We start from the raw sequence: 13,157 nt of genomic DNA, 5'->3' as shown, positions 1-13,157 counted from the left end.
CCATGTGATTTGGCTACGGGAGCCTTCTTCTTCGCCGACACTTCTATTGAAGATGCTTTAAAGAGTCGAAGAGGAACCACTTAAAATTTAAGAATGCCAAGGGCTATAATTTATGTGTTCAGTCAGAGATGCTCTAATTTGAGTAGGGGTTGTTTTGGCTCATTTTAGAGACCTCACAGATAAGTACCCAGTTTTAGGTGATATATGGGACTTCTTTCATATGCGACAGAAGCAAAATGTCGCGTACAAAATTTCTTTCTTCCACGTCGAATTTATTGCTGACTGGACAGAGAAAAATGCAATCTTCCCACCGTCCCTGCAATCTCCTATGCCCGGTGGCGCCATATGCGGCCGCCGCACCCCGTCCTCAACAGCGGCCGGCGCATCTTCTCGGAACCCACCGGCAGCGCCTTCTCTCCCCTCCGCGCCGCCACTCTGAAGCCCGCCTTCTCTCCGGCATGGCCCCAATGGCCACTTCCTCCTCCCCCACCGCGAACCCCCAGCCATTCAAGGTTCGCCTCACGGTTAACAAGCCCCTTCGTTTGGCTCACCGCTAGTCTGAGTGCGTGACCTGTCTTGAATGAATTTGTCCCAGTTGATCCTGGGGTCTTCGTCAGTCGCCAGGAAGAACATCCTCAACGAGATGGGGTTCGAGTTCCAAGTCATGGTGGGTTGGGCTGTCAGTTATAGTTTTTCTTTTTTCCCTTAAATTTTCTTGGAGCTATTACTTGAGTGGATTGGGTTTCTTGGTTTCAGACCGCGGACATCGACGAGAGGAGCATAAGAAGGAAGGATCCGGATGAGCTAGTCATGCTTCTTGCGGAGGCCAAGGTAGAATCTTTACCCATTTTTTTCTTCTATTCGTAACAAAAATGGTTTCTAGTTCCTGTTGCGTCTCAGCTTCATTTTTTGCTTTTCTTTAGAAAAGGGGGTTCAACCTCCTTTTCTAAAAAAAGCTTCATTCGTAGCATGAGAGTGGCTTTAGATTAGGTTCTGCTGTGATACCTTCTACAGTTCAGTAGCAATTGCATTGCTTGTTCTTTAAAAAGACTGCATTGCTGACTCAAACATTAGTGCATTTTTTCGCTTTCTGAAGAATGTGAGGACTTTATGTTGCTAATCAATATCTGGATAAGCTTATTGGGCCACAGTACTTAACTAAAAAACCATGGTAGCTTCAATGAGATATGCAGATCATCCTAGAGTTGTATTATTGTCAGTTTACTTATCATTGGAGTATAAATAGAAATAAAAATAATTGGTGAATTTCTTCTGGGTTGCGCATGTGTACGTGCCTGGTGGTCTGTTCATATCCATCTATCTACCTTTCAGGGCCAGCCGACAAATATGCCGGGCTCAGGGGCAAGACGACACCAAGGGGCCCTGTTGACACATAAAAACTTGAAATATGTTGTATTTCAAAAGCAAAAGCAATTATCCAGTACATAGCATAGATCGATGATCTTTGAACTCTAAAACTGACACTCAAACTGTTTATTGATCAAGAGAACTACTCATGAATTCATGATAGTAAGGAAACAATGTAGCTCCACAAAATATCACTTTCTTGGGCCTATGGCAAGACTACACTAGTACCACTATAAAAGTATTACCTGGGCCGAGGCGCCTGCCTCTCATGGGCCCAGGGTGAGTGCCCCGTTGCCCTGGCCTATGGGCCGGCACTGCTACATTTTAATCTAAAAAAAAGGAAATGCTGGATTGCTAGTCATAAATATCAAGAGCAAGCGTTGATCTTCTGCATAGATTTTGTTTATGTCCTGACAGTTTCTTCCCTTACTGGAATTAACCATTTTATGCATATTTCAGGCTGATGCTATCATGTCTAGAATGAACATTTCTGATTACCAGAAGGAAGGCGACCAACCAACACTGCTGATCACCTCTGACATAGTATGTGTCAGTTACCTATGTGCTACTGGTTTAGACAGAACTTGAATGATACCCTCCGTCCCATAATATAAGAGCGTTTTTGACACTACTGTAGTGTCCAAAACGCTCTTATATTATGGGACGGAGGGAGTATATCTGTAATACATAAATATGTTGTAATGATGTCTATGCCACATTGTGGCTTCTCTTTGTTCTTTACATAAGTTGAAGTTCCATGGATTCTACTTTAACATTGGCTACTTCTGGTAGCACGAGGATGGTCATTCCATATGCATACATATACGCTAATGTGATATCACCAAATGCAAATGGTGTACTCAATACTTCTTTTCAGTTTTAGATATATAATTTTCAGTTCGTAAAGTTTTTATAATAAGACCTGTCATCTTTAATGCTATTTAAGGCATAATTCAGTAGGGAAAAGTCCTTCGTGTAATAATCGTCAGTTTAGAGAATTATGGTATGTGTTAGATTTGGTGAAATGCGGTCTCTTCATTGTATTTCTTCTGCTCCTTCGATCTGGTTCATCATTTTTTCTTCCTCTTTTTGGGGAAATGCTGCTAGTTAAACAAAACATGTACTATGTACTTAACACCAATCAACTTTATGACCTAGTTTGCTGTATCCTAGGCTCACGACAACATTGACAAGTTCATTTATGCATTATCTTTTTTATTTGTTTAGAGACTGTTTGGCTAGATTCATATCTCATTAGTTTGAATTGAACATTGGTTGCTACTCAAGATTTAATTTGATTGTACTTTGCTTCTCAATTGTTTAACTCCACTGATGGATAAGTTCTTAGTTTAGAGGAAGTAATGTAAATAATTTCACTTGACTATCTCATAAATGAACTTGGTGAGGCGAGATTTACTTGACCATGTCTTGGGAAAGTTCTAGCGAAAAGAGATGGGGATTATGCAGAGCATAACCCATAGGTCTCTCAGCAGCCTACATGGAACACAGATGCGCATACCAGAGAGGCAGAGTGAGCTAAGCTGGCAATAATGTCTCAACATGATCTATTATACTTTTCTACTCATAATTGAGCATTTGGCTAGTGAAGAAATAATCTATTGATAGATGTGTTATTTAGCAGTGTAAAGTTTAATGGTTATGATGCATAATCTAACTAGGACATGTGTTCACATTCTCTTAGGGATGTTTTCTTTCTTTTACGGGCTTTAGGATTGTGTGGTTGAACATATGTACCTCATCTATGGTTTTACTAGATTGCCAATCTTTGCATTATATATTTATATTACATACTGAATGGTAGTTAACTTTTAGGTGGTTGTACATGAAGGGATTATTAGAGAAAAGCCAAGCAGCAAGGAAGAAGCACGCCAATTCCTGAAAGGTTTTGTCCAATGCCCGTTGTCCAGGCACATTGTATCTGATTGCCCCGTGTGTGTGTGTATGTATTTATTAGTTGAACCATTATCTTTACCAGGTTATTCTGGTGGGCATGTGTCAACTGTGGGTGGTGTGGTTGTAACTAATCTTACGACTGGCAAGAAGCTTGGCAGTTTAGACAAAGCTGAGGTAGAGCACTCTTCTAACTAACCCATCAAATTAATTCCTGTTAGAATATTGGTGATCCCATTTTAATGTGATTGAAGTCCAACCGATCGACTTCTTTTCTGCAAGATGAACATCTAAGCAAGCGAAGGATATCCTCACAATGTCACAATGCCTACTGATTTGTATCTTTGGAGTTAGCTTTTGATTTCAGAGAAAGAATGTACAGTAATCAATTTCAACTGTAGCTTCTTTGCTTAGTGTTGCAAACTTTGGTATATGTATATCTAGCTATAGTTAGCTTAGCTAGCGTAAACTGGAACCTCGTAATCTGTAGTAAAAAACTTTGCAGTTCTATTTCCTTGAGTATTTTGGTTCAGGCATTTAGAACATGAGCTCATTCAGATTCTACCAATAACTCCGCTATAGTCAAAAGCAACCTGGTGTGATTTGATACATGTAATATTTGTGGATGTCTGCAGGTGTACTTCCATGACATACCAGATGAGATAATTGAGAACCTGGTATGGTCTCGTTTGAATTCGTAACAAGGCATGTTTTGAAATTATTGTTATGTCACTGAGCTACACCCTCTTGCTCCATTTTGTTGCTAGATCGATGAGGGGGTAGTATTTAGGGTTGCGGGTGGCTTGCTGCTAGAACATCCATTGGTGTTGCCGTTTGTCGAAGCAGTGGTCAGTTTTTATCTTTATCTGCTTATTGTGGTGCTAACATTCCATTTTATACTCATGTGAAGAAGAACTCGTTGATCATGTAGGTTGGTTCTAGTGACAGTGTAATGGGGCTATCAAAGGATCTGGCAAACAAACTCATTCACGAGGCATTGTTGGCATAGCCTAGCAGTTTGGGTGTGATCAACATCGATTGAATCCTTACTGCACTGCATGAAGGTAATGCGATGGCGAAAACCTGTCGAGACATGGTTATTGTTATGGTTTGAATTATATGAAGAATTCCAGGCACAATGGCACGAAGATTCATTGAGTGTGCAAGAACACTTCAGAACTGATGTCTGCTATTATGATCACTGATGAGATGTCACCTGAAACATCCTCCTGTGGAAACATCCTGAATCTTGGTTCTCACATAAGGTGAATTTGTATGATAAGTGAAATTGTTATTTTCTCTTCTGGAGTACATTGTTATGCAGATGCAATGACACTGCCTTCTTGTTTGCAATGGCTACATGAAGTGGCTATTGGCCTATTTCAGTTTACATGGTGGCGCTGTTCTTGGACAACTTTGCAAGTGGATGCCTATTATAAAAGAAATGAGAAAGCTGCACTTTACCAACGCCGAACCTGGCTACAACGCCAATCTAGCTGGTCATTGTACTTTCCTAAAAAAAAGCTGGTCATTGTACTCACATGTTTTTTAAGGGAAAGCGACTTGGCTAGATTACAATCATACATGCAGGGCTAAATAATATTATGGGCATATCTTTTGATCTCACTAATGTGCATGATGTGTGAAGATAACTGTTTATACAGTTGGAATTTTAAAAGATGTCTTAAATAAATAAAATAAGAAACGATCATGAGACACATGTGGTAAGCAATCCAAACTATTCAAAAGATGATGTAGGAAAAAGGAGAAACAAAAAATTGTTTGAACACAATAATAAGTACAAAGAAGCAAGTTTTGTTTAAAGAAACAATGTAGGAATCCCCCCAAAAAAGAAACAATGTAGGAAAACAAAAAAATAGTGTCATGTAAGAACACCTAGATCAAAGGAAAAAAAGCTCAGACACAAAAGAGAAAAGCCCACATGTTACAAGCGGTATCCTATATACCTAAAAAGTTCATTCCGCCTATCTTATTTATCTCAACACGTAAGCATGTCACATCACCATACAGTTGTGGATTAGATAAGGCCCACCCACATACAACCATGCATGGAACAATACCCACCACTACATGCAACCATGCATGGGAGAATATTTTTCACTTTATTATTCTACTTATGTTCAACAAATATTTTATAACCATACATAATTAAATATAATAAGGCATATCTACTTTTAGTTTTGGTTTACGTGTTATTAATCTAAATATTATATTCCATACAATCAAATCTAAATGAAATATATTGCCCCCGCAGAATTTTTAAAATATATTGCAACCGATTCCCACAACAACGTGCGGGGTATCATCTAGTATATACAATGGCTCTCCCTCTATCTCAACATATGCGAGGAAAGAATGATAAAAGACACACGTCACAACACCCGGGAACAACAACCACGTACATGAGAGAAAAGGGCCCGCAAAACCCAGCACAAGCCTGTTGTGAAAAAGAAAAAAGGCGCATAATCCTAGCGGGCCGTTGTCGGTGTCAAAACCGGCGGATCTCGGGTAGGGGGTCCCGAACTGTGCGTCTAAGGTTGATGGTAACAGGAGACGGGGGACACGATGTTTACCCAGGTTCGGGCCCTCTCGATGGAGGTAATACCCTACTTCCTGCTTGATTGATTTTGATGAATATGAGGGTTACAAGAGTTGATCTACCACGAGATCGTAATGGCTAAACCCTGGATGTCTAGCCTGTATGATTATGATTGCCTCTACGTACTAAACCCTCCGGTTTATATAGACACCGGAGGGGACTAGGGTTGTACAAAGTCCGTTTATAGAGGAAGGAATCTACATATCCGAACGCCAAGCTTGCCATCCACGCAAAGGAGAGTCCCATCCGGACATGGGAAAATGTCTTCTGTCTTGTATCTTCATAGCCCATCAGTCCGGCCCACGTCACATAGACCGGACGCCCGAGGACCCCTTAATCCAGGACTCCCTCAGTAGCCCCCGATCAGGCTTCAATGACGATGTATCCGGCGCACAGATTGTCTTCGGCATTGCAAGGCGGGTTCCTCCTCCGATTACTTCAAAGCACCTGACTTAGAGAGCTATATTCGGCTTGTGATTTAATGTCATGCCCCTCGGCTTCTGTGCCTCCATTGCTTCTGCCCCCACGTGTCGAGCGAATACGAAAGGGCAGGGTATTTTTTGCACATAACACCCCGGCCGTGCAAGAAAGGCATCTATTTAAAGAGATTGAATCTCATATCCCATTCCACATCAAGCGGAAAATCCTTAGAGCTTGCCAAGAGAAACCATTCCAACATGGCTAGCGTTCCCAGTTCTTCCTCCCGCCCCCACGGCTCCGAAAAAGGTGACTGGGAGAGATACTCTGTATCCCACGATCAGCTGGTTAAGCCTCAAACGCAGGGATTCCCCCCCCCCCCCCCCCCCCCCCCCCCCCCCCGCGGATCTAGTCCCTGTTCGGGCAGGATTGACCTTCTTCTCTGGCGAAGCCCTAGCGGAAAATTTCCCCAATCCGACCAGGGGGAACGGGTGTGCTTCGTTTCCTACTTGATAAGAGGCGTCGGATTTCCAATCCACCCTTTCCTCCGAGGACTCCTGGAGTATTACGGCCTCCAACTGCACAACCTCACGCCGGCCTCAATCCTGCACATCGCGGGTTTTGTTGCTCTTTGCGAGCTATTCCTGGGCTGTGAGGCCCACTTTGATTTATGGAGAAAGCTGTTCTGCCTCATCCCTCGCACCCAAGAGAAATCGGTATTCGAGGTGGGCGGCGCTGAGGTATGGCGCATAGCCGGGACCAGATACCTATCCGGCACACCGAAGAAGGCATCCGAAGAGTGGCCCTCAGAGTGGTTCTATATCGAGGACGTCGCTCTCCCCGACCCAATCCGAATGGGTCTTCCCAAATTTTCCAGTGCTCCATTGAAGAAACGCCACAGCTGGCGCCCTCGGAGCCTCGTGGAGGAAGATAGCGCGGAAGTCCGTCAATTAATGGGCAAGATAAAGACACTCGCCCAGTCCGGATTATCAATAATCGAGGTAATGGCGACTTCCATAGTGCGGGGTGTCCAGCCGCTCCAATTTAGAGGGCTCCCCATGTGGCACTACAATGGGGAAGACGACGCCTCACGCTGCGGACGAAAGGGTCCGGACACCCCCACCGCTTTGGCAAAAATATTGGCCGAACTGTACAAAGGGGAGAAAGAGGAGTTCACTCGTCTTAAACGCCGAGATAGATTTTCCATGTACAATCCTCCTAGCTGGATGAGTTTTAATCCCACCACCTTACTCAATCCTTTCCCTGAGTCGCTTTTAATTGACATTAACCCATCCATTTATAACAGGAATGACGGAAGGTTGCCGCGGGGATCCACAGCCCCGCCCCACAGCCAGAGGATCATAACCGGGACCTTGAACCCGGATTCGAAGAGGATCCGAACGTATTTGTAGAACTCGAGGAGGGAGTATTCTACCAGGCGAGCTATGACGGCACATAAGTGGCCATCATTGCCGACTATCCCGGCCTCCTTCCTGCCCCACACGTAAGTAATCGGGAGACATCTCCTTCGAAAGGGCTTCCTCATTGCGCCTCACCCATCGCACTGTTTCGTGCTCCAAAGGGGAGGCGCTCGACGCGCCAGGCTGCACCAGAGGCGTCTCCTAAGAGAGGGGCACCCGTGCCGGGCAAATCTTCAAAGAGGAAGACAAATGACAACACGGCATAGCCTTCATCAAAGAGGTATTTTCTTTTGAATATGCCCCCTGGCAGTCACATCAAACTATGACATTGTCCATTGTGTCTTATCAGGAAGAGCGTTCGCCGGACTATGTCCGGGGATTCTGCCGGTCGCGCCTCCACCAGTCGGGTTCCGGACGCTACCTTACGGACGGGGGCTGATACAGGGGTGACGCTGGACTGTCCTCCTACAGAGGATTCAGGTGATGTATCCGTCACGAACTCTGAAGTGGAAAGCGCCATGAATCATCGGTGCTGGAGGGCCGCTCTTCGTGACCCTGGCTTTACAAAAGAGGCATTTAATGCCTTTAGCTCGGATGATGCATACATCCGAGCTGCTCGGGATGGCTTACCAGAGCAGCAGACCAGCATTTGAAAGATGTGCGGGTAAGTACGCATTGTACAGATCTGATAATCATACAGTAGCCCCCGAGACTTGAAGCGGTTGAGACAACTGATTTAAGGATCATTGTATAACAAGGCGCTCACGGAGAAGAACAACCTGTTGTCTCAAGAGCTAGAACAGTGTCGGACCCAGCTAGCTGCTGCTACCGCCGAACTGGAGAAATCCAGGGAGGCACCGCCTGGTAATGTTCCCCTCTATCGAGAAAAAAATATAATCGTATACCAGCAATATTAATACTGTTGCATTTCATATGGCAGGATCGTTAGATCAACTGAAGGAGGCACTGAAAGTCGCGCAGGCGGGTGAACAAGAGGCCAAAAGGCAACTGGCCGCGGGCGAACGTGTGCTAACACGGGTCAGGGATGATAAAAACAAGCTGCAGGATTCCAACACCCTGCTGGGCGAAGAACTAAAAGATGTGTGAGCCCAGCTGGCTGACTCCGTGAAGGAAAATAAGAGGCTAAGAGGCGGCATATTCAGTTTGTTTTTGAACTTGCCTCCGTATAATTCGGCAAGGAAAGGAACTGATAAATTTATGTCTGCAGGTATTTTGACTGGCCGCTGAGGGAGTCCTGGACTAAGGGGTCCTCGGGCGTCCGGCTTGTTATCTACTGGGCCGGACTGATGGGCTATGAAGACATAAAGACCGAAGACTGTACCCGTGTCCGTATTGGACTCTACTTGGCGTGGAAGGCAAGCTAGGCGACCGATTATGAAGATTTCCTCCTATGTAACCGACCCCATGTAACCCTAGATATCTCCGGTGCCTATATAAACCGGAGAGCATAGTCCGGATAGGGACAGACTCATTACCATATACACATAGGCTAGACTTCTAGGGTTTAGCCATTACGATCTCATGGTAGATCAACTCTTGTAACACTCATATTCATCAAGATCAATCAAGCAGGAAGTAGGGTATTACCTTCATAGAGAGGGCCCGAACCTGGGTAAACATCGTGTCCCCCGTCTCCTGTTACCATCGATCCTAGACGCACAGTTCGGGACCCCCTACCCGAGATCCACCGGTTTTGACACCGACATTGGTGCTTTCATTGAGAGTTCCACTGTGCCGTCGACATAAGGCTCGATGGCCCCTTCAATCGTCGGTAATGGCGTCGTTCAGGGAGAAACCTTTCTCCCCGGACAAATCTTTGTGTTCGGCGGCTTCGTACTGCGGGCCAACTCACTTGGCCATCTGGAGCAGGTCGATAGCTACGCCCCTGGCCATCAGGTCAGATTTGGAAGCTTGAACTACGTCACGGATATCCGTGGAGACTTGATCTTCGATGGATTTGAGACCGCGGCGATCGCTCCCCTTCTCTCCGATGAACATGACTTAAATCTGTCATTGGAGCACACCCAGGAGATGGATCCTGTTGCTGCAACGGGCTCAGTACCGAAGCAGACCATCCCCTCCGAGGCCATAAAGTCCGCGGCGTTGGAGCCGTGCACGGACTCGACATCCTGCAATGCTTGCGTCAATGGAACTCCGGACTCGTCTCTGGCTACACGTTCCAGATCAAGTGCGCCTGCGGACACCGAGCTGGATCGGTTATCGATTTTCGAATTTAGCGCCGCAGACATCTTCCAGCATTCGCCTTTGGGTGACGTACTAAATTCTTTGAAGAACTTGTCCTTGGAGGATGACTCACAGCCGAACTATGTTCGTTTCGAGCTAGAGGCGGACGATGAAGAATTTTGCTTCCCACCCGCCACCCACTTCATAGCCACCGTCGACGACTTAACCGACGTGCTTGACTATGGCTCCGAAGACATCGACGACATGGACGACGATGCCAGCAAGGAGCAAGGCCAAGACCCGCCATTTACTGGACGTTGGACGGCCACCTCTTCGTACGACGTGTACATGGTTGATACACCCAAAGGATCTGGTGACGACAAAGAAGAGCCAGATAAGAACAAACCCTCTGAGACGCAGTCCAAGCGCCGGCGCCCCAAACGCCGTTCTAAGCCTCGTCGCTCAAAGGATGGCAACACTGGCACCGGAGAAAATAGTACTCCGGGCGACGCCGAAAACAATGAAGACCCTGTCGGAGCTGCATCCGAACAGGAGGAACATGACAACACGCAAGACAACCCTGATGAACAGGCCATAGAAGATAACTCGGAGGACGATAGTTACCATCCACCCTCCAAAGAGGAGACAAGCCTCGGCAACGAAGACTTCATCGTGCCGGAGGACCCTCTAGAGCAGGAGCGCTTTAAGCTTCAGCTCATAGCCACTGCAAGGAGCCTGAAAAAGAAACAGCAGCAGCTCCAAGCTGAACAAGACCTGCTCGTCGACAGATGGACCGACGTCCTGACAGCCGAAGAATACGGCCTCAAGCGCCCAGCCAAGAGCTACCCGAAACGCAGACTGCTACCCCAATTCGATGAGGAGGCACCAGAACACATATCTCCCTCGCGTAATGCGGAGCGACCACTGCGTGGTCGAGACAGGGCGACCGACCGGCCACCCCGCGGTCGGGATAAAGCGGCAACTCAGGCCGAACAGCAGCCTGCCCCACCGCCCCGCAAAAATAAAGACGAAAGAGTTCGGGGTCACACGTACGACCTTCAGCAGACCCTGGACAGTAGAGCAGGACACACAAGATCGATCTATGGATCGCGAGGACGTGCCTCGAGGCACGAAGACGGCTACCTATTCGGACGTGACAAATCAAACCACGTCCGGGCCGAATGCCGCAGACGGACTCCATCAGAGCTACACCGCGATGCGGCCCGGTACAGAGGTGCCGCACACCCTCTCTGCTTCACGGATGAGGTACTGGATCACGAATTCCCCGAGGGATTCAAGCCCGTCAATATCGAATCATACGACGGCACAACCGATCCCGCAGTATGGATCGAGGATTTCATTCTCCATATCCACATGGCTCGAGGAGACGACCTCCACGCCATTAAATACCTCCCACTAAAACTCAAAGGGCTAGCTCGGCACTGGCTTAACAGCCTGCCTGAAAATTCTATCGGCAGCTGGGAGGACTGGGAGGAAGCTTTCCTGGACAACTTCCAAGGAACTTATGTCCGGCCACCAGACACCGATGACTTAAGCCACATAGTTCAACAACCTGGAGAATCAGCCAGAAAATTCTGGACTAGGTTCCTAACCAAAAAGAACCAGATCGTTGACTCTCCGGATGCCGAGGGCTTAGCAGCCTTCAAACACAGCATCCGTGACGAATGGCTAGCACGCCGCCTCGACCAAGAAAAGCCGAAGTCCATGGCAGCCCTCACGGCACTCATGACCCGCTTTTGCGCGGGAGAGGATAGTTGGCTGGCCTGTAGTAACAACTCAACCAGCAAGACAGGCCAAGAATAGCACTGGCAAGCTCCGGCGCAATAGGCACAAACGCCGAAGCAATGACAACAACACCGATGACACCACAGTCAACGCCGAATTCAGTGGCTCCAAGTCCGGCCAACGGAAGAAGCCCTACAAAAGAAACAATGAAGGACCTTCCAGCCTGGACCGCATACTCGACCGTCCGTGCCAAATACACGGCACCCCGGATAAGCAAGTCAATCATACCAACAGGGATTGTTGGGTTTTCAAGCAGGCTGGCAAGTTAAATGCCGAAAACAAAGAAAAGGGATCACAAAGTGAGGACAAGGACGAAGAGCCTCGGCAGCCGAACACTGGGGGGCAGAAGAAATTTCCCCCTCAAGTCAAAACGGTGAACATGATATACGCTACACACATCCCCAAAAGGGAGCGCAAGCGAGCACTCAGGGACGTCTACGCGGTAGAGCCAGTCGCCCCAAAGTTCAATCCGTGGTCGTCATTCCCGATCACCTTCGATCGACGAGACCACCCAACTAGCATCCGCCACGGCGGTTCAGCCGCACTAGTCCTGGACCCAATTATTGACGGGTTTCACCTAACACGAGTCCTGATGGACGGTGGTAGCAGCCTCAACCTGCTCTATCAAGACACAGTGCGGAAGATGGGCATTGACCCCTCACGAATCAAACCAACAAAGACTACCTTTAAAGGAGTCATACCAGGCGTCGAGGCCCGCTGTACGCGCTCAATCACGCTGGAAGTGGTCTTCGGTTCTCCGGACAATTTCCGAAGCGAGGAGTTAATCTTCGACATCGTCCCCTTCCGCAGCGGTTACCACGCATTGCTCAGACGAACAGCGTTTGCTAGATTCAACGCAGTGCCACACTACGCTTATCTCAAGCTCAAGATGCCCGGTCCATGCGGTGTCATAACAGTCAATGGCAACACGGAACGCTCCCTCCGAACAGAGGAGCATACCACCGCCCTAGCAGCAGAGGTACAGAGCGGCCTTCTCAAGCAGCATAGTGCGGCTGCCGAGCCCCGGGACACCATCAAGAGGTTCCGAACTACACTGCAGTAGGACAACAAGGCTCGTCAAGAGCTCGACTAGCAATTCGGCCTCCGTCCCAGTCCTGATGAAGTAGTGGCATTCGTACCACGCGTACACAATTACGCACTCGAAATACCATGGACATCGACGGAGGCACAAGCTAACCCGGGATCTACAGTTCGGCTAGACCGACCCCGGACACACTTTTTCCTTTCTGATTCAGGTTCCTTTTCCCGCGAGCCTGATCACCAGCCCCTTCGAAGGATCGGCATACAAAGGGGGCATGCAGCGTAGGTGCGTAGGGTAACCTCCGTACGTTCTTCTTGACGGTATTTTTACTTATTTCCCAGGGCCCGCACGCTGCTCCTTCTTGATC

General features: G+C 47.4%; 1 protein-coding gene across 7 annotated transcripts; it reads left to right on the top strand.

The window, feature by feature from the left end:
* The first annotated feature begins 202 nt into the window (after nucleotides 1-202).
* LOC109773683 (uncharacterized) lies at nucleotides 203-4,909 on the top strand. 7 transcript variants are annotated; one of them, XR_012180846.1, is made up of 12 exons: nucleotides 212-512; nucleotides 596-667; nucleotides 757-831; nucleotides 1,333-1,410; nucleotides 1,828-1,911; nucleotides 3,202-3,271; nucleotides 3,365-3,456; nucleotides 3,915-3,956; nucleotides 4,047-4,127; nucleotides 4,211-4,343; nucleotides 4,413-4,544; nucleotides 4,666-4,909. XR_012180846.1 is itself a non-coding variant. In XM_040402807.3 (10 exons), the coding sequence occupies exons 1-10, from the start codon at nucleotides 237-239 to the stop codon at nucleotides 4,286-4,288; spliced, it is 948 nt and encodes a 315-aa protein (XP_040258741.1). In that variant the 5' UTR covers nucleotides 212-236; the 3' UTR covers nucleotides 4,289-4,581. The 7 variants fall into 7 exon arrangements, 2 of the variants coding, with proteins under 2 accessions (XP_020187982.1, XP_040258741.1); XR_005771346.2 differs by having other exon boundaries at nucleotides 4,646-4,909; XR_012180848.1 differs by lacking the exon at nucleotides 1,333-1,410 and having other exon boundaries at nucleotides 203-512; nucleotides 4,646-4,909.
* The last annotated feature ends 8,248 nt before the right edge of the window (nucleotides 4,910-13,157 follow it).

The sequence above is a fragment of the Aegilops tauschii genome, chromosome 1 (assembly GCF_002575655.3).
Source record: "Aegilops tauschii subsp. strangulata cultivar AL8/78 chromosome 1, Aet v6.0, whole genome shotgun sequence".
NCBI classification, from domain to species: domain Eukaryota; kingdom Viridiplantae; phylum Streptophyta; class Magnoliopsida; order Poales; family Poaceae; genus Aegilops; species Aegilops tauschii.
Note: the sequence above shows the minus strand (reverse complement) of the source record. Positions and strands in the feature narration are given on the sequence as shown.

Excerpts from the sequence above, each read along its gene's own strand:
- LOC109773683 (XM_040402807.3), top strand. The coding sequence starts at position 237 with ATGTCGCGTACAAAATTTCTTTCTTCCACGTCGAATTTATTGCTGACT. Across the intron at positions 668-756 it reads GGTTCGAGTTCCAAGTCATG|ACCGCGGACATCGACGAGAG; the intron begins GTGGGTTGGGCT and ends TCTTGGTTTCAG. Across the intron at positions 832-1,332 it reads TGCTTCTTGCGGAGGCCAAG|GGCCAGCCGACAAATATGCC; the intron begins GTAGAATCTTTA and ends TCTACCTTTCAG.